The sequence below is a fragment of the Zeus faber genome (genome assembly GCF_960531495.2).
Source record: "Zeus faber genome assembly, chromosome: 13".
Taxonomy (NCBI): domain Eukaryota; kingdom Metazoa; phylum Chordata; class Actinopteri; order Zeiformes; family Zeidae; genus Zeus; species Zeus faber.
Window position 1 is genome coordinate 3,482,868 of NC_137198.1, and position 19,649 is coordinate 3,502,516.

At 46.8% G+C, this 19,649-nt stretch overlaps 1 protein-coding gene across 1 annotated transcript; it reads right to left on the reverse strand.

Annotated features, from left to right (window-relative positions):
* Positions 1 to 5,522: 5,522 nt before the first annotated feature.
* On the reverse strand, positions 5,523 to 18,058 carry jade1 (jade family PHD finger 1). Its single transcript, XM_080011791.1, has 12 exons — positions 17,951 to 18,058; positions 15,868 to 15,926; positions 14,058 to 14,128; positions 13,688 to 13,845; positions 12,872 to 13,056; positions 12,113 to 12,324; positions 11,423 to 11,590; positions 11,091 to 11,207; positions 8,714 to 8,908; positions 8,249 to 8,593; positions 7,309 to 7,426; positions 5,523 to 7,053 (listed from the first exon to the last, which is right to left on the reverse strand). The coding sequence occupies exons 2-12, from the start codon at positions 15,914 to 15,916 to the stop codon at positions 6,302 to 6,304; spliced, it is 2,370 nt and encodes a 789-aa protein (XP_079867917.1). The 5' UTR covers positions 15,917 to 15,926; positions 17,951 to 18,058; the 3' UTR covers positions 5,523 to 6,301.
* Between the last annotated feature and the right edge of the window lie 1,591 nt (positions 18,059 to 19,649).

The following is a 19,649-nucleotide window of genomic DNA, read 5'->3' on the forward strand; positions in this document are numbered from 1 at the left end:
TATTGATAATGTTTATGTAATATAGTAACTTTTATGTAATATTTATTGTAATACTTTTAGTAATATTTATAGTACATAGTAAAATCTATAGATATATTTTTATTAATGTTAATGTAATATTTAAAGTAATATTTATCATGTTTACGTAATATTTATAGAATTATTCATAGAAAACATTTCACAAAATAGTTAAGTAATATTTATAGTAATATTTATAATGTTTGTAATATTTATAGTAATGTTTATAGTATTTATATTAATATCTTGCGTAATATTTATAGCAATATGTTTATGTAATACTTATAGTAATATTTATCATAGTATGTTTACGTAATATTTATAGTAATATTTGTACGTAATATGGTAATATGTTTACGTAATATTCATAGAAAACATTTTATGTAACATTCAGAATACATTTTGCATAATATGTATAGTAATATTTATAGTCATACTTGTAGTAGTAGTAGTATGCTTACGTAATAGTTATAATAATCTTCATATTTGTAGTAAAATTTTTGTAATATTATACTAATATTCTTTGTAATAAATGTAGGTATAGTTTCAGTAATATGTTTACGTAATATTTATAGTATTCATCGAAAACATTTAACATAATATTTATAGTAACATTTTTTGAAATATTTACGTAATATGTACAGTTGTACTTCTAGTTATATTTATATGAACTTGTTCTGCTTACTGTAATGTACTCTGTTAACTGTAACGTTGTACTCTTTACTGTAACGTTGTACTGTGTTTACTGTAACGTTGTACTCTGTTTACTGTAACGTTGTACTCTTTACTGTAACGTTGTACTCTGTTTACTGTAACGTTGTACTGTGTTTACTGTAACGTTGTACTCTTTACTGTAACGTACTCTTTACTGTAACGTTGTACTTTTTACTGCAACGTACTCTTTACTGTAACGTTGTACTCTTTACTGTAACGTTGTACTGTGTTTAGTGTAACGTTGTACTCTTTACTGTAACGTTGTACTCTTTACTGTAACGTTGTACTCTGTTTACTGTAACGTATTCTTTACTGTAACGTTGTACTCTTTACTGTAACGTTGTACTCTGTTTACGCGCTCACACGACTCGACGCGGTGACGCACCTCTGGTTGTGGCCAATGAAGCGTAAACCCGGACTCATGCATATTCATGAGGGGGCGGGTCGCTGGGCGGTCCGGAAGGCGCCATTTTAACTCCGGGGAGGAGGCAGGAGCTCCGTGATGGCGCTGCAGCTGCAGGACTTTCTCTCCGATTACAAGCGCACGTTCCGGGACTGTGCGAGACTCGCAGCGACGGGCGACGACGAATCAGTCCGAGAAGCCTTCGCAAGGTGAGACCCGCCGCCGCCGGCCGCGCCTAACGCCGGCTGGCTAAGCTAGCGGGCCGCCATGTTGTCCAGCCTGTCGTAAACACCGCGGGTCGGCTCGGATCCTCCGCTCCGCGTGGGGCTTGTCGGGGGTTTGGTCCTTTGCTCAGCGCTGCTGTGTTGTCGTGCTCCGCCGTCTAGGATGCAAACGATGGAACCCGGTCTCCGGTGGGTGAGGGGGAGGCACGTTGAGCTGGCCGGGTTAGCGGACCAGATGCTGCGTCTCATCAGCACAATCCGTCGGGAGATCGGGGAGGAGCCGCGTAAGTTCCCTCCGCTGGACCGGAGGCTTTGTTAATAAGTGTGTTTACCCTCTGTGCTGTCGCAAGCAAACCGCTTTGACACAAGGTTCCAAATGCAAACCTTGTAGGTGCCCAATTAAAGTCAAACGAAATCAACGTCATCATTTTTAAAGGGGGCATGACGTCATCACACACCTTTTACGTCGTTCCACCAGAACGTGACACTTTGAAGTAACTGGTGTAGTACACAGCTCCGCGTGGGGCTGTTTGTCTGGACACTGCAGTTATTCACGAGCACATAGTCAATATTATTATATATAATATTACAATATCAACAATGGTCATTACACGTGGTCTTGTGATTTCATCTGTTTGAAGTGATCACAGCTCTCAAGTGAGGAACAGAAAGGACGGTGGCCCCGAGGTGCAAAACACATGAAAACACATCAACACATAAAAGTTTGTGGTGTTGTCCGTCGACGTGTTTTACATAGATATTTACCCTTTGCTTTGAGCTTAATTACAATAAAAAACCCACCAAACTACGGATGCACATGTCCCCGTTGTCAAGGATACATTATCTTTCTGCTCCGTGTTTACAACTAAAAAATGTTAGACTTCCACAGATTTTCCTGGTCAAAAACCGTTCATTTCCGGAACAAGAGAAACGCTGACGCAACGCCAAATAAAAGCAAAATCCAACGCCATACACAATGCCAAATACAACGCCAAGTAAAAGCAAAACACAACGCCAACTGGGAGCATCAAAGTAGGTGAGAGGGAGCCTGTCACTATGGAACTATAGTCTGGAAGAGACAAGTGTTCAGAGTAAGGGCCCTTATCTCTCCACCGGAGCTGAACTTAAAAGGCGAAACCATCGTGTGTGTGTGTGTGTGTCAAAAGGAGATGGATGTTAGAACACAAGGTATTTGACGCGGTTGATTATCCAAGTAATATCTATAGTTCTAAAGTAATATCAGTGTCTATGATTATTAAAATATCTATGATTTGCCCCAACAAATGAAATCAAAAACAAATCAAACACGCCGCCCCAACATGGCGACCACACAGGCACACGTCAAATCGCCGATGCAGTTTCCATGGGAACGCCTCATGTGAGGTTCGGGGACAACGTCTCCTAAATCATCCAATCAGCAACGTCCACCTTTGTCGCTGGGCTCCTCCCTCTTCCGTCAGGAGTCGGTGTAGCTGTGTTTTCTTATTTGACGCTGCGTTTTGCACTTTCAGGGCCACTGTAGGAAAGCACAACAAGCTGTTTGTACTTGATGGAGAGTACTTCAAAATGAATTCCTAAAATGTTCCCAAGGTATTTCATGGAATAAACTAGAATAAGTTGTTTTCCGGGCGGTAAAACTGGCCCCAAAAGTACACTTTACAAAATGGCCCCAAGACATGGAGCCGCTGCCGTCGCTCTGCTCCGTTGCTAACCTCCGCGCTGCCTCCGTATGCTCTCTCAGCAGCTTGTCACTAACTGAGGGAAATGCTTTCCAAGTCCATCAAATACAAAATGTTATTTTGTATTGGCGAATGCGTATTTAAAATACGTTTACCAGAAATACTGCACATCCGCGCATTGACAAAGCGATGAACACAGATAAAGGTCCGTCTGGGAAGAGGCGTGGTCGTACGCTTTCCAGCCTCGTCGGTCTGATCAGTCACTGAGCGCTGGGCATCGACGTTCCGGTAACTTTTTGTTGTTTTCTAACCACTGTAGTGTCCCACGGATCTCGAGCCCCCAGAGGTTGAACAGCCGCTCACCAGCATCCAGAGCCACAGAGCCGCTTCCTCCTGAGGCTCAAGACTGACTTCCTGCTCCGCCCTCCAACCGGACTTGACCTCGCATCTCCTCGTGCATTCCTGTGTTGTACAATGACAATAAATGAACCTTTGACCTTGTAACCTCTGTAACTTGTCCTTCCAAGTCGGACTCGCGCTGATTGAGAAGCAGCGCAGACATCGGTTCCGTCACGTTCTTTATCGTTCGTTTCGTACGGACGCCCTCGCAACTGGACTTTAAAGCCTTTAAACATCAAACTCCAGAGGCTTCATCAATAGGATCCATGTTTTTACAATATGAGCGCAAACTAAGACCCGAAAAGGTTTGGTCAGGTTTGCTTAGTTTGTTCATTTGCCAACGGGCCCTGAATGTTGTTTTCAACATGTGATCCTCCTCTGCCAGCCACGCCCCCCCCCCCCCCCCCCGCTGGACTGACACTCGTCAGGGTTCAGGTCGACATTCGTCTGGAGCCCGGTGCAGACTCTGACCACTGTGAACTGACAGTGTTTCAGACGCTGCGTGTTCTGTCAAAATAACATCTCCTGGCCCCAGGAAAAATAAAAAAATTAATCTGTTCCTTTAAGTAAATACTGTAATGCACGTGTAGCCCACTGCTACTACATCCCAAAATATTACGGGATTCTAAATATAAAGCGGAATTCCGTGCTAAAGATGAGGCGTGCAGCGTTCTACATGGCCGCCCAGACCCACTGCTCACTCATCTTTGACACTTTTTCTGGGTTGTTTAAGCAGAAAGCCACGCCCCGACTGCGTCTGTCGTTTCCAAAATCACACGTTTCCCATAAATGTCAACACTTCACCAGTTTCTACACATTTCAATATTCAAAACTCTTTGTGCAAAGCCTCCTGAAGCCACCAAACAAACATCCTTTACGTACGTTCACTCAGAAAACACATGACGTCACTAGAGTCAAGTCAGAGACCACGCCCTTCTGCAGGTCAAACACCACATGGATCCTAAAACGCCCACGTCAAAGACAACAGAGCGGACGAGGAAACAAACTCGAGGTGTGACGTGAATGACATATTATGGTCCGGCCCGGACGCGATGAGGACGCCGGTGCCGAGTGTCCCCCCACGTCTGCTGCCTCTGGAGCCGGGCCGTTTGACGCTGCACGGGCTCTTCCTCCACGTTGTGTCGGGGGGGGGGGGGTCAAAGGTCAGGCTCCTCACCGGGGGGTTCCCTGATCCGCTCGCGGAGGAGGCTTTGGAGTCTCTCCGGTCGGGGCGTTTCCTCGACGGCTCCTCTGGACGCTCACCGCTGTGCTTTTACAGAGTTCCAGATGATGTGTGTGAACCTGTTGTCAGCGTGTTGGCGTCGGTGTTGGGGTGAATCCCTCCGGTGTGCGACGGTCGCGGAGTGTGTGTGTTGTCCGAGGGCACAGCTGGGAGGGGGATGCAGACGTCCCATGTTTGTGGCGTAAGGTGTGTTTTTGAGCTTTTCAAATTGTGTGTGAAGAGGTGAGACAATGGAGACTCCTTCCGGGAAATGTCTCGATTGAGAAAAAATGAATTGATGTAATAAACCTGTGGGCGTGCATAGTGACACCTAGTGGTAGGACTATGACATTCGATTTAGAAATTATTTGATATTGCAATGGAATGGGATAAATCATCATGATAAAGTTAAATATGAAGCAGGAATCGAAATTAATTGTGAGCTGGCAGATAAATATGCAAAAGGAGGATATTATCAGAGTTTTAGAAACCACGGGAAGTAATAGAATTGAATGTTATAGTACAGTAAGCGGTGATCCACACTCCGAGCCAGAAGGTGGAGGTAAGGCACCATCGCCAGCTGCCATCAAACAACTTTTGTTGTGGTTACTGGAATAAACACAGCGCGTTAACGCCAAACTCCATGTATTAAGTAAACCCATGTGTTCGCTAATGGTCCTCCATCGTCGTCTATCAGGTCCAGCCTCGCTCAGATGCTGCAACACAAACCTAATAAGACTGAATGTACACTGTGTTCTAAAAACTCAAGGAGATTTCACTTTATTAGTTCTGATGGTTGAACCACGGTCAGATTGAGTCTGTTTTTGGGGGGTGATCAGAAAAACACACTGAACAGGCTGCAGCAAGTTCTGCACATAACTTTATTCCTCTTAAACAAAACCAGAATAAAAAGAAAACAAATGGATCTTTGCATAACAGTAGTACAGCAGCGGCTGAAGGTACAAAATGCCTTTTCAGTGTAAAAATAGCTTTTTAACTCCGAGCCTCGTACCCGTGCCGACCTCTCGTAGTGCAAACACTTGAAATTAAAGATAGTAGGCACATGATGGACACCACAATCGCAATTTAACTTTATTACACTTAAGTGCTGAGAACGCCTCGCCCAGCCCCGCCCGCAATTCATAAAACAATCGGTCTGATGACGACGTGATGAGGAGGAAAGAAAAACAAAACGACGTTTCCTTTAAAAATCCAAGTTGAGGCTTCATTCCAACGTCCGGTTTGTTGTCGTGTCGATTCATCATTTTCCATTTTCATTAACACTACGTCAAAACAAACGTCCCAACTCAAGCTTATTCTCCTGAATCAGTTTAGTGGCAACTAGACGAAAGGATCTACTCAAACTAGCGGAAAATTAAGAGTAAAAAGTAAAATATTTCCCAAAGTTTACATATCTTACAAATAAAAAATAAATATCAGCTCTGTGTCTTTCCAGGCATCTCGTAGATTTTTCATGAAAATAAAGACACAAGTCTCTGCATCTTTTTGATCTTTGAACCGGGCCACGCCCACGACAATCACATGTGATGGTGTTTTTGACACAATGAGCGATCAAACATGATGAATCAGATATTTATCTTTAATCGGGTTCCGTCTTTCTCTGAACTCCGTCGCCGCGTTGTCATGATGCCAGCACGCCGCGCCGGATGATGTCGCCGCCGTAGCGCCGCCCGAGGCTGGCGTCGCGCCTCAGCTGGTGGGCGTGGCACGGCTGGAGGCGGGGCTCCGTCTCGCCGTCGCTCTCGGGCCCCGCGCGGAGCCTCGTCCGGGAGGGCGGGGCCTGGGCGTGGTCGGGGGGGCGGTGGCGGGGGAGGGGTCTGCGGGGCGGGGGGGCGTCCTTCTCCCCGGGGGTGCCCGCCGGCGGCTGGGGGGCCCGGTCGCCCCGCTTGGGGATGCGGAACTTCCCCCAGTTTTTAAGGTGGCTGCTGGCGGAGGACCCGGCGGGCTTGGCAGGGGCCGCGGGGGCCGGCGGGGCGGCGGGGATCCTCCGGAGGGCGTCCTCGTTGGCCCTGAAGTCCACGAGCCGCACGGAGACCGTCTTCTCCACCAGCCGCGACGCCGCGCGGCTCGGGGATGAGGAGCCTCTGCTCCGCCTCCGGCGCTCCTCCCGCTCGCCGTCTCTCCGCCGCCGGGGCCGAGCCTCCTCCCGCTCGGGGCCCGGGGCCTCCCTCGACGGGCCCCCGCTGGCGACCTCCGGGGTCTCCCGGTCGTCCTCGGCGGGGGCCTTGTCCGGCGGCTCCGTGCGGCCGGCGGCGCCGTCCCTCCTCCCCTGGACCCTGCGCTCCGCTTTGGCGGCGCCCCGGCGGCTCCTGCTGCTCTGGGGGGAGAGCCAGGGGGAGAAGATCTGCTCCAGGTCCTGCACTGAGGGGTCGCCTGCAGAGGAAGAGGAGGAGGAAGAGGAGGATGAGGGGAAGAGGATGAGGAGGAGAAGGAAAAGGAGGAGGAAGAGTAGAAGGAGGAGGAGGAAGAGGAGGATCAGACTTGAAGGAGGTGCTGCTGCTCCATGTTACTTGTGTTTACAGAGTTGTTGTTCTGTTCAGAGCTAGTTGACACCACACGCTCCCTTCACTCCTTCAGGAGCTTGGTAAACGGTCACATGACTGGAGAGGTTGAGGGTTTGAATCTCACCGCTGAGCAGCTTGTTGTCCAGGAGTCGAACCTGAGCCTGGAAGATCTGCTCCTGAACGCGCCACAGCGAATGTTTCATCTTCTCCCTCCGAGTCACCATGTAGGTCAGGTTCCGCACCTGCAGGGTGGTACACAAGTACAACTTGTAAAAGTTGTTGTATTGAACAACTTGTACAAGTTGTAATGTACAAGTTGTATTGTTTAAGTTATATTGTGCAAGTTGTATTGTGCAAGTTGTACTGTACAAGTTGTACTGTGCAAGTTGTATTGTACAAGTTGTACTGTACAAGTTGTACTGTACGAATTGTACAAGTTGCATTGTGCAAGTTGTACAAGTTGTACTATACAAGTTGTATTGTACAAATTGTACAAGTTGTATTGTACAAATTGTACAAGTTGTACTGTACCAGTTGTTCTGTACAACTTGAACAGTACAAGTTGTACAAGTTGTATTGTACAAGTTGTTCTGTACAACTTGAACAGTACAAGTTGTATTGTACAAATTGTACAAGTTGCATTGTGCAAGTTGTACAAGTTGTACTGTACCAGTTGTTCTGTACAACTTGAACAGTACAAGTTGTACAAGTTGTATTGTACCAGTTGTTCTGTACAACTTGAACAGTACAAGTTGTACTGTACAAGTTGTTCTGTACAACTTGAACAGTACAAGTTGTATTGTACAAATTGTACAAGTTGCATTGTGCAAGTTGTACAAGTTGTACTGTACAAGTTGTACAAGTTGCATTGTGCAAGTTGTACAAGTTGTACTGTACAAGTTGTATTGTACAAATTGCACAAGTTGTATTGTACAAGTTGTACTGTACCAGTTCTTTACAACTTGAACAGTACAAGTTGTACAAGTTGTATTGTGCAAGTTGTTCTGTACAACTTGAACAGTACAAGTTGTATTGTACAAGTTGTATTTGTCAGGGTGCCCCACCCTCTCCAGGTCCTGACGGAGGTGCGTGAAGAGCTGCAGGCGGCGTAGCAGCACCTCCTGCTCGCGGCGTGCCAGGCTCTCCTCCTCGTCCTTCCTGGGCGTGAGCAGCGGCTGGTTGTAGTTGGCTTTCCGCTTCAGCTTCCAGTACTGGAACAGGAAGTCGACGGGGTGGAGGGGAAGCTGGAGCCGCTCCGCCACCGCCTCCACCTCCACGAAGCGGAAGAAGTCCTCCTCCAGCGCCTGCAGCTTCAGCTGCCGCAGGTTCACCCTCTTCTCCTCCTGCTGCTGGGGGCTGAGGGCCTCCTGGCCACCGGGGGCTGCCCTGGCCTCCTCCTCCTCCTCCACCTCCACCTCCTCCTCCTCCATCTCCCCCTCCTCCTCCTCCACCTCCTCCTCCTCCTCCTCCCCCCCCTCCTCCTCCTCCTCCTCCTCCTCCTCCTCCTCCTCCTCCCCACCCCCTCTCACCCGGCCCCTCCTCTTGGCCTTCATGTCGCCGACCCCACCCTTCCCGCCCTCCTCCGCCCCCACCAGCCCCGAGTGCTTGGGGCAGAAGGACTTGAACTTGACCTCGTCTTCCTCGGTGAGGAAGGTGTTCATCTCCAGGCCGGCGTGGAGGCCGCAGGTGACGTGGAACGCCGTGCGGCAGTTTTTGGCCGAACACTGAAGGAAACAAACGGAGACGAAGGTTTGAAGAATCAAAACACCACGTAGACACCACCTCAACCCATCTCACCTCATCCCACCTCACCTCATCTCACCTCATCTCACCTCATCTCACCTCACCTCACCTCACCTCACCTCACCTCATCTCACCTCACCTCACCTCATCTCACCTCATCTCACCTCATCCCATCTCACCTCACCTCACCTCATCTCACCTCATCCCACCTCACCTCACCTCATCTCATCCCATCCCATCCCATCCCATCCCACCTCACCTCATCTCACCTCACCTCACCTCATCTCACCTCACCTCACCCCATCTCACCTCATCCCACCTCATCTCACCTCATCTCACCTCACCTCACCCCATCTCACCTCATCCCACCTCACCTCATCTCACCTCATCTCACCTCATCTCACCTCATCTCACCTCATCTCACCTCACCTCATCTCACCTCACCTCACCCCATCTCACCTCATCCCACCTCACCTCATCTCACCTCACCTCACCCCATCTCACCTCATCCCACCTCACCTCATCTCACCTCACCTCACCTCACCCCATCTCACCTCATCTCACCCCATCTCACCCCACCTCATCCCATCTCACCTCATCTCACCTCACCTCACCTCACCTCATCCCATCTCACCTCATCTCACCTCACCTCACCTCACCTCACCCCATCTCACCTCATCTCACCCCATCTCACCCCACCTCATCCCATCTCACCTCACCTCATCTCATCCCACCTCACCTCACCTCACCTCATCTCACCTCACCTCACCTCACCTCACCCCATCTCACCTCACCTCATCTCACCTCACCTCACCTCACCTCACCTCATCTCACCTCATCTCACCTCATCCCATCCCACCTCACCTCATCTCACCTCATCTCACCTCACCTCATCTCACCTCATCTCACCTCACCCCATCTCACCTCATCTCACCCCATCTCACCCCATCTCACCTCATCTCACCTCACCTCACCTCACCTCACCTCATCTCACCTCATCTCACCTCATCCCATCTCACCTCACCTCATCCCATCTCACCTCATCTCACCCCATCTCACCTCATCTCACCCCATCCCACCTCACTTATCTCATCCCACCTCATCCCATCCCACCTCATCTCACCTCATCTCACCTCACCCCATCTCACCTCATCTCACCCCATCTCACCCCATCTCACCTCATCTCACCTCACCTCACCTCATCCCATCTCACCTCACCTCACCTCACCTCACCTCACCTCACCTCATCTCACCTCATCCCATCTCACCTCACCTCATCCCATCTCACCTCATCTCACCCCATCTCACCTCATCTCACCCCATCCCACCTCACTTATCTCATCCCACCTCATCCCATCCCACCTCATCTCACCTCATCTCACCTCATCTCACCTCATCTCACCTGATCTCACCTCACCTCATCTCATATCATCTCACCTCATCTCACCTCATCTCACCTCATCTCATATCACCTCGCCTCACCTCACCCCACCTCATCTCACCTCATCTCATATCATCTCACCTCATCCCATCCCATCTCATCTCACCTCATCTCACCCCATCTCATATCATCTCACCTCATCTCATATCACCTCATCTCACCTCATCTCATAATCTCACCTGATCTCACCTCATCTCATATCATATCATCTCATCTCACCTCATCTCATATAATCTCACCTGATCTCACCTCATATCATATCATATCATCTCATATAATCTCACCTGATCTCACCTCATCTCATCTCATCTCATATAATCTCATCTCATATAATCTCCTCTGAACAGGAAGCAGCGTCTGGAGGGGACGTTATCATTGTTTCATTGTGACATTAATCAAGGTGACATGCTGACGCCTTTAACGGATTGGATCCCCTCAGGAGTTCCCTACAGAGTAGAGGTGGAGTAGAGTGGAAAGGGAGTAGAGTGGAGGTGGAGCAAGGGAGTAGAGTGGAGGTGGAGCAGAGTGGAGGTGGAGTAGAGTGGGGGTGGAGTAGAGTGGAGGTGGAGTAGAGTGGAAAGGTAGTAGAGTGGAGGTGGAGCAGAGTGGAGGTAGAGCAGAGTGGAGGGGGAGCAGAGTGGAGGGGGAGCAGAGTGGAGGCGGTGGAGTAAAGTGGAGGTGCAGTAGAGTGGAGGCGGAGGAGGGTGGAGGTGGCCTGTTACCTGGATGCAGGCTCCCGTCTTCTCCTTGCACAGGCAGCAGATCAGAGCCCACCTGCTGCTGGGGATCTGGGACACGTTGGTGATCGGCTCCATCTTCTCCGGGTTCCCGATGCTCACCTGCAGCAGGGAGACCCAGACGCTCAGAACACACCGTGGGTGGTGCTTGAAACTCAACCTGGAAACGCGACTAAAATACATCAAATCTCCATGGCAACGACAACGGATACAAAAACCTGAGCTTTGCAGGGAAATAGGATGAAAGGATATTTTATAAACGCCGTCATAACTTGTTACTTTGAGGAGACACTCAAGCACAAAGCAGGGTCGTTCACCTCGGGGATCCACAGGGCGCAGCTGACGTGCACCCACTTGGTGGCGCTGCGGGTGGGCTTCATGGCTCCGCCCCTCTTGGGGCACAGCTGGCACTTGGGCAGGACGCCCAGCGCGCAGATCCGGCACAACCAGCTTCCCTGGGGAACCTTCCGGATCCCGTAGCACGCCTGGAAGAGCCAAGAGGCGTCAAACGGTGTTCAATGTCACCTCAAAGTCAGGGGCGGGACAGGGCCATACTCCACATGTGCATTTTTTAAAGCATCGAGATCAAATTTGGGGAAGCAAGGAGGCCACTACCTGGTATTTTATGCAGAATTATAATTATTATAATTAAACTGTGAAAAATGTAATTTCAATCAAATCAGCAACGTTTTCGCCGTCCAGAGGAAAAAGACAAACAGCGCGAGGCCGGCGGGTCGAGGGAACATCGCGAGGTTTGAAGTCGACGTCAACTATCCAAATGGTGATGTCACTTCCTGTCGTTTTCCAGCAGCTTTGTGCCTCAACAGGATGAACTGACGACGGACGATTGTATTTGTAAAACGTCATCGTTCAACCGACTCACATTCACCATTTGGGGGGGGGGGGGCGGGGGGAAAAAATTTAATCTTAATTTCCTGACTTCCCCTTCCCCTCAACCCGCCGTCACCCGGTAGGAGCCTCCGCCCGCTCGGGTGGGGGCGCATTACCTGGTGGACGCAGATGTTGCACTTGTCGCAGAACACCATCTCGTTGTTGTCTTCTCCGTCGGGCGACTGGCACACGTCACACACCACGTCCTCGTCGTACTCGATGCCCAGACCCTCCTCCGTCTCCATGGCGTGGGTCATGTTGTCGTGGCAACGCCGCTCAAACTCCTCCATCACCCTCTCCATAGTGTTCTCGTCCAGCAGGGGCATGCCTGGGCACGGGATGACGTCCATGATCACATTTTAAGATTATGGGATGTCCGTCCTAAATGTATTTTGTATTGCACGGTGAATATCTTTCCCAGGGGACGGGAGCCTGAGTCGTGTAGACGTCGACCAGTAACAAACCAATACGCTGGTGCCTCTGGCGACAGGTGGGAGCGCAGTGATTAATTTAGGAAGACAATAGTTATGGCATCACTTCCAAACAACATCGATATTACAACAATTTGCTAAATGCATTCAGAAATGTTATTTCATCGTATCAACCTATTGTTTTTTTGGGGTTTTTTAATGCCCCGCCCTCCCACCCGCAGAGCGCTGTCGTACTGTCTCTCTAAGGCCAAATTGATGTCCGACATTAAAAATACTTCCAATATGGACCTATTTTTATTAAATGCACTGAGCTTGTTTGTTCGCATGCGTGTAGTTATTTTTGGATGGCCTCCTATGAATACAAAGCACTTTGAGTGGCATGTGGTGCACAGATAAAGTTATTATTGATATGACGACGACGGTCCTCCTCCTCCTCCTCCTCACCCATCTCGCTGAACTCCTGGTTGGCCACGTGCAGCCAGGCCGCGTCCTCCTCGTTCAGGTCGTAGCGGCAGGTCCCCTCCGCCAGCGTCCGGATGTCCACGTAGCCCAGCGCCTCCGAGCCCGACGTGCGGATCAGCTTCTTGGGTCTGGAGAAAGTCAGCTCCTTCCCCTTCTCCACCAGAACCCTGCGGCGGGGACAAGCTTCAATCTGTGGCCCGGCTCTGAGCGCTATGACATCATTCTGGCACATGGAATGCCTCATGCAGTTGTCCAATCGGGCAAGTTAAAAATAAATGCCATTTCTAACGAAACGTTATCTGAAAATAAAGTGCACGCCTGAAGCAGCTTCTCCAGCTCGGCTGCGTGCACGCGTGTGGGGCCCGCGCACACTTTAAAAAGAGCACAGTTGTTTGAATAGAGGAGACATTGTTTGATTGATTTTTTTTTTAATATTTTTAATAAAATGTTCCCACTCTTTTATAAATGCTTATTCACGTCACTTCAACTGCATTGCTTTGCAGAAAGCTTAAAGGTCAGATTATTTCAAAGCTCCGTCAGACGCGGAGAAATAATAAGAAATAATAGTTTCGAAGATGAATATATTTGTAAAGAATATATATACTTGAAGTGTCCTTGAGCAAGACACTCAACCCTCTAACTCCCCTACGTCAGTAACTAGGATGTAAAATGCAGAGAAATGCATTCCGTTGCCTCGGTACTTGTGCTCTGTGCAATGACAATGAGTTGAATTTTAGGGAGCAGCTGTCGGACGGCACGGAGGCCTGGTGTAGGTGGAGGTGGTGGTGGCGGTGGTACCTGGCCACGGGCTGGGGGATGGACTGGGGGCTGACGGGGACCTGCACCCCCTTCTCCCACTCCTGCCTCCAGGGGTCGGCCAGGACGCAGTAGTCCTCCGGGTTCAGCTGGTGGCAGTCGTGAACCTTCATGGCCGTGATGAGATCCGTCCTGAAGACCTGCCGCGCACGGAGAGACGCGCACGTGTGGGTGCATGTGCAAGAATGAGGCGTCCGGAAAGCTCGGCGTTCGACCGCCACAAAAAACACAAATCCGCCCAAGTCCGAACTGGTGCCGAAGAATCACCAACGGAGCTCACCCGGAGCCCGCTGGCCGAGGCCGACCATCACAATGAGACATTCATCCGCGGGCGCATTAAGGGGTTTCTCACCTCTGAGGGCTTCTGGCCTGTGCCTCTCCTGGGGTGAGACTGGGAGTGCTGGGACCAGCAGGTGGAGTTACCTGGCGGGGCAGCAAGCACATTATCAAACGTCCCGTTGACTCACCGTCACATCCAGAGCAGGATCCCGGGAGGCGAGGGTCTCGGAAAGCTCTCATGAAAACAAATCTCTTAAAAAAGATGAAAATAAATAAAATGATGTGACACATTCCTGCTGTACAAACCATTGGCTCTATTTTTTTTTTTGTTTGTTCTATTTTTAGCTCACTGACACTGAAGAGAAAAACCAAAGCATCAAACTTCACTTTTGACGCCACAAAATAATTGTATCCTCGATTCCATAAAGTGCAATATTTTGATACTCCACCAATTCAAATCAACTCGTTGATAAAGGTAATTTGAAGTGCTGCACAACTTAAAAAGCACCACAATCATAACGCCTGTAAGACAAAGGCATGACAAACATAAACCTCATGAATATAAAACATAAATATCAATCGGATTCAAAAGCGAAGCCGAAAAGGTGTTTTCAGCCCATTCCACATATACTGTAGATATTTAGGACTTGACAGTTATGAGATCTTTTTTTTTTTTTCTTTCCCCGGTGGATAGTTAACATAATCAAGGTGAGACAATGCTGTTTGAGATGGAGGTCAATCGTTGTTTATATAAATAGCAGTATTTTTTTTTAACACTAGGTATCCCCGTGCTACCTTCTACTTTCACAGTGTGAGCTGAGCATTTTCCTCTCTGGGATTTAGCAAACCACCAAGATGGAAACAGACGGAATCCTCAATCACAACAAACTTTCCCCACATAAACAGTTTTCTACTATGAGCAATGGAGCCGACGTTGTGCCAATCGACACCAGATGTCGACACCAAATTAGACCGCAACCAAAGCACGGGAGCAACAAAGGAGCCGCATTTCAACAAAACACGTACTTTGACCCCGTGTTTGAAAACTGCAACCGAAAACACGATGGTTAAGGGTTCAGTGTCGTAGTTATAGTCATTGGTACAGAAGGTAAACTATAAAACTATACCCAGGCGGGTACTTTTACGCTTTCTGAACCCGGGGTCACGCCCTGATCGACCAGAGTTGTGTTGGAACAAGTTGGTGCCGCTCCACGTGTGCCGGAGGGTTTCAACGTCCGGACAAACGGGAGAGATTCAGGTCAAATATCATCTGTGTTTATTGAGATTAAAAACAAGTGATAAGCAGGTTGTATAGAGAATGACATCATCTAAGCATGTAGAATATACATCATATTTTTTATTGAATATTTAAAACTAGATAAGTCCCGTCAGTTAACGCCGTTTTTAAAATAAATTAAAAAACATTATGAAATATTACGACCGTTTCTGCTTCTCCTCAGAGTTGTGGACGCTGCGCTCTGTCTCCGCTCCGTGTTTACTGTGTTTACAAGCACTGCCTGTCCACCAGGGAGGGGGCGGGGCCTAGTTATATATCCACTAACGTGATTGGTCAGAGGTGACGGATCAGCTTTAGATCGTCCAAACTGATTGGCTTTCCGTTGCCACTTGACGAGCGAGGAAATGAACAGATCTGCAGAATGTTTTATGGAGATGATCGCGTCTATTTTATTTAGGCACGAGAAAAATATATGTTGATAAGTGTCGTTATTGTTTTATCGTCCAGGGCTAATTCAAATTGTGCTCAGAGGGAATTATTTTCACCGGACATCATGACCCGAGAGATTTAAATATGACGGACTTCAACAGATTTTCCCGGTCAAAAACCGATAACGGAAACTCTGTAGTTGAGCGTGTTCACTTACTGCCATTGTCCGAGTCGTCGCTGCTGCTCGGCCGCCTGCTTCTCTTCATGATGCGGATTCTGCAGAACACAAGACACAAAGATTTATTCTTCCCCAGAAGGGGAGACTCATTTACAACCGTATCAACAACAAGGCGGACACAACCCCCTCGGAACACGCTCATCAGGATATGAACACTTCTCTTCGGGCTAAAGCTTTTAAAAAGGCGTATTGTTTTAAGGGGTGAGGGAGGAAGTGTCTGTGGTTTTCATCCAGACACGGAAAAAAACCCTTTCGGCACAACATTCTAGACATTTTTGTGGCCGTTTTGCGGCACCTTGATATCTATATCTTTTCATAACATATCACGTGAGCGGTGTAACGGAACGTGGTTGATCGGGTCGCCCCCCGCGGTTCGGCTCGCATGTGAAAATGTGGACGCAGAGTTACAGTGAAAAGAAGATAAAGAAGAAAGAAGAAAATAAAGACGGCGCTGCCGCGTTTTTTGCTGCTTCTTTATCACATGTGGTGAACGGGCCAATGACAGCGTCGCCGCTCTGCGTCTGCTCGTCCTCCGTACTGGAACGCTCAAGATCCACCAGTAAACAACGTACCATGTGTGTTGAGAGACGCAGACTTCCCTACAAAATCCACTGTAACTCGCTTCATTCTCAACAGAGTTTCACGACATTTAGTTTGTTGTTAACGTGAGAAATTGAACATGTAACTGGTTACTGTTACTGGAAATAAATTCAGTCGCTGGGGGAGGATCTAATCATGTTTTCATTCACTACCATGTTTAGGTAGAAGGTCTCATGCTGCCTCGTATTGCACATTAATTTAACAATTGCTGTCTTGTATGTTGTTTTCATTTAAGGTCATGGGCAAAAGTTCCTTTAATTGTTTTACAGAATAAATGGAAAGAAAAGTTATATTTGTCTCAATTTTTTTTGCTGATCCGATCCGTGTGTTTTGTGATCCGTTGCTCCCCTATATCGTATCGTATCGTATCTTTTCAGGTTGAGGGGTCATGGCCAGCTACCTTTACACTTACTTATAACCCAGTTCGTACAGAAAGTGTTGCTATAAACCTACATCTGTGCCAAAGATGATGCTTCTACCACAAAAGGCCCACTTGTTGTGCTTCTCCGCGGCACTCTAGGGACGTATCCCGGATAAACACTTTATCCATCAGCGGTCCAACGCACGTATTCATGGATGTCTGTGTAGCATGCTAACTTTGTGATGCTAACAACCTGACCCAAACCGAGCGGAACGCTGCGACCTCAGGCACCAGATGCTACAGGCAGCGTCCTGCTGGTGCCTGGACAGACTCGGGGCACAGTCCGGTTCTGAACTCGCGGCGGGCGGCTACGTCAGTTTGTCCCAGGCCGGTGCCGCTTGTGTTAGCGGACACCGTAGCAACACCAGCCGCGCATCAAGCTGGAAGCGGCGAACGTTCGCCGTTAGAAACCCCCCGCGCTGGGGCTGGGGCTGGGGCTGGGGCTGGGGCTGGGGCTGGGGCTGGGGCTGGGGCTGGCCCGGGCGGGAGGCTAGCCTCCCCGCCGTGTTATGCAACACGTGAGCCTGCGCACATCGGAGCCACAGAACGCGCGGCGAACAGGAGCCGAATACACACTGAAACTCCATTTGGAAACCCCGAGATGGGGCTGTGGTCGCGGGAGCACTGACCGGCCCGCTCCGTCGGTGTGGTAAACATTAGCACGGTTAGCATGGCGAGCTAACATGACGACCACGCAGAGCGGAGTGACGTCACGGCGGCGGGTAGCTGGAGGCTAGGCTAGTTATTAGCTTAAAGACACCCACATAGGAAGTGGCAGTTCATCCATCGTAACCAGGACCAGGCGGGTTGTTTAACGGGTCTGATGCGGAAATGAGCGACATACGCCGGGATCCACCTCCACACGCACCGCGGTGATGTTGTGGATATTTGATTAGATTCTCTTACTCTTTTCCTTTGGCGCCATTTTAAAATGGCGCTGCCATGTTTACACCGAGTGACCTGACGGGGCGACCCGCACACAAACACCCCGCAAAGCGGCACAAATCTCCCGGGGAGCGGGGCAGACGGGACGGTACGTACGGAGCGGGCCGGGCCGGTGCCGGTACCGGTGCCGGTGCCGGACGAGCTTGTGACGGGACGTCTGGCGTCGTATGCCGGGAGCTCCGCTCCGTGCAACTGCGAGCCGCATTCCACACACACAGGGACTGGGAGGAGACCCGGCTGGATGCGGGGTCAGCGAGCCGCCGCCGGGGGGCGCTGCAGTGCTTACCAAGCAAACACCAGGGTTGACGATTTATATTAATGACTTTATTAAGAACTTTATTAATGACTTTATTAAGAACTTTATTAATGACTTTATTAATAACTTTATTAAGAACTTTATTAATGACTTTATTAAGAACTTTATTAATGACTTTATTAATAACTTTATTAATGACTTTATTAAGAACTTTATTAAGAACTTTATTAATGACTTTATTAATGACTTTATTAAGAACTTTATTAATAACTTTATTAATGACTTTATTAAGAACTTTATTAATGACTTTATTAATAACTTTATTAAGAACTTTATTAAGAACTTTATTAATGACTTTATTAAGAACTTTATTAATGACTTTATTAATGACTTTATTAATAACTTTATTAAGAACTTTATTAAGAACTTTATTAAGAACTTTATTAATGACTTTATTAAGAACTTTATTAAGAACTTTATTAATGACTTTATTAAGAACTTTATTAATGACTTTATTAATGACTTTATTAATAACTTTATTAATGACTTTATTAAGAACTTTATTAACTTTGTTAATGACTTTATTAAGAACTTTATTAAGAACTTTATTAATGACTTTATTAAGAACTTTATTAATGACTTTATTAAGAACTTTATTAAGAACTTTATTAATGACTTTATTAAGAACTTTATTAATGACTTTGTTAATAACTTTGTTAATGACTTTATTAAGAACTTTATTAAGAACTTTATTAATGACTTTATTAAGAACTTTAATGACTTTATTAATGACTTTATTAAGAACTTTATTAATGACTTTATTAATGGCTTTATTAATGACTTTATTAATAACTTTATTAAGAACTTTATTAATGACTTTATTAATGACTTTATTAATAACTTTATTAATGACTTTATTAATAACGTTATTAATGACTGTGTTAATAACTTTAATGACTTTATTGAGAACTTTATTTATGACTCTATTAAGAACTTTATTTGTAACTTTATTAATGACTTTATTAATAATTTTATTAATAACTTAATAACTTTATTAACTTTATTTGTAACGTTAGTCATGACTTTATTAATAACTTTATTTATAAATGTATAAATGACATAATTCATAACTTTATTTAAAACTTTATCTATAACTTTATTAATGACTATTTATAACTTTATTTACAGTATAACTTTATTTATATTTTTATTAATAACTTTGTTAATAACTATTAATAACTTTATTAATGACTTTATAACTTTATTAATAACTTTGTTAATAACTCTATTAATAACTTTATTAATGACTTTTTTTATAACTTTATTAATGAATGTATTTATAACTTTATTAATGACTTTAGTTACAACTTTATTATTCTGTTAATTGTCCTCTGTTCTAATCTATTCTGTTCCCATGTTGATCAGGAAACAACCAGCTATTATCTATTTAACTCTTATCTATTTGAACTCTTATATATTTAAACTCTTATCTATTTAACTCTTATCTATTTAAGCTCTTATCTATTTGAACTCTTATAT

What these genes read in the sequence shown, in the direction of transcription:
- jade1 (XM_080011791.1), bottom strand. Translation starts at nt 15,916, where the DNA reads ATGAAGAGAAGCAGGCGGCCGAGCAGCAGCGACGACTCGGACAATGGC. An exon ending in CGACGACTCGGACAATGGCA is followed by an intron (nt 14,129 to 15,867) that starts GTAAGTGAACAC and finishes CTGCCCCGCCAG; the next exon opens with GTAACTCCACCTGCTGGTCC. An exon ending in TCCGTCAGGACCTGGAGAGG is followed by an intron (nt 7,427 to 8,248) that starts GTGGGGCACCCT and finishes ACCACCCTGCAG; the next exon opens with GTGCGGAACCTGACCTACAT.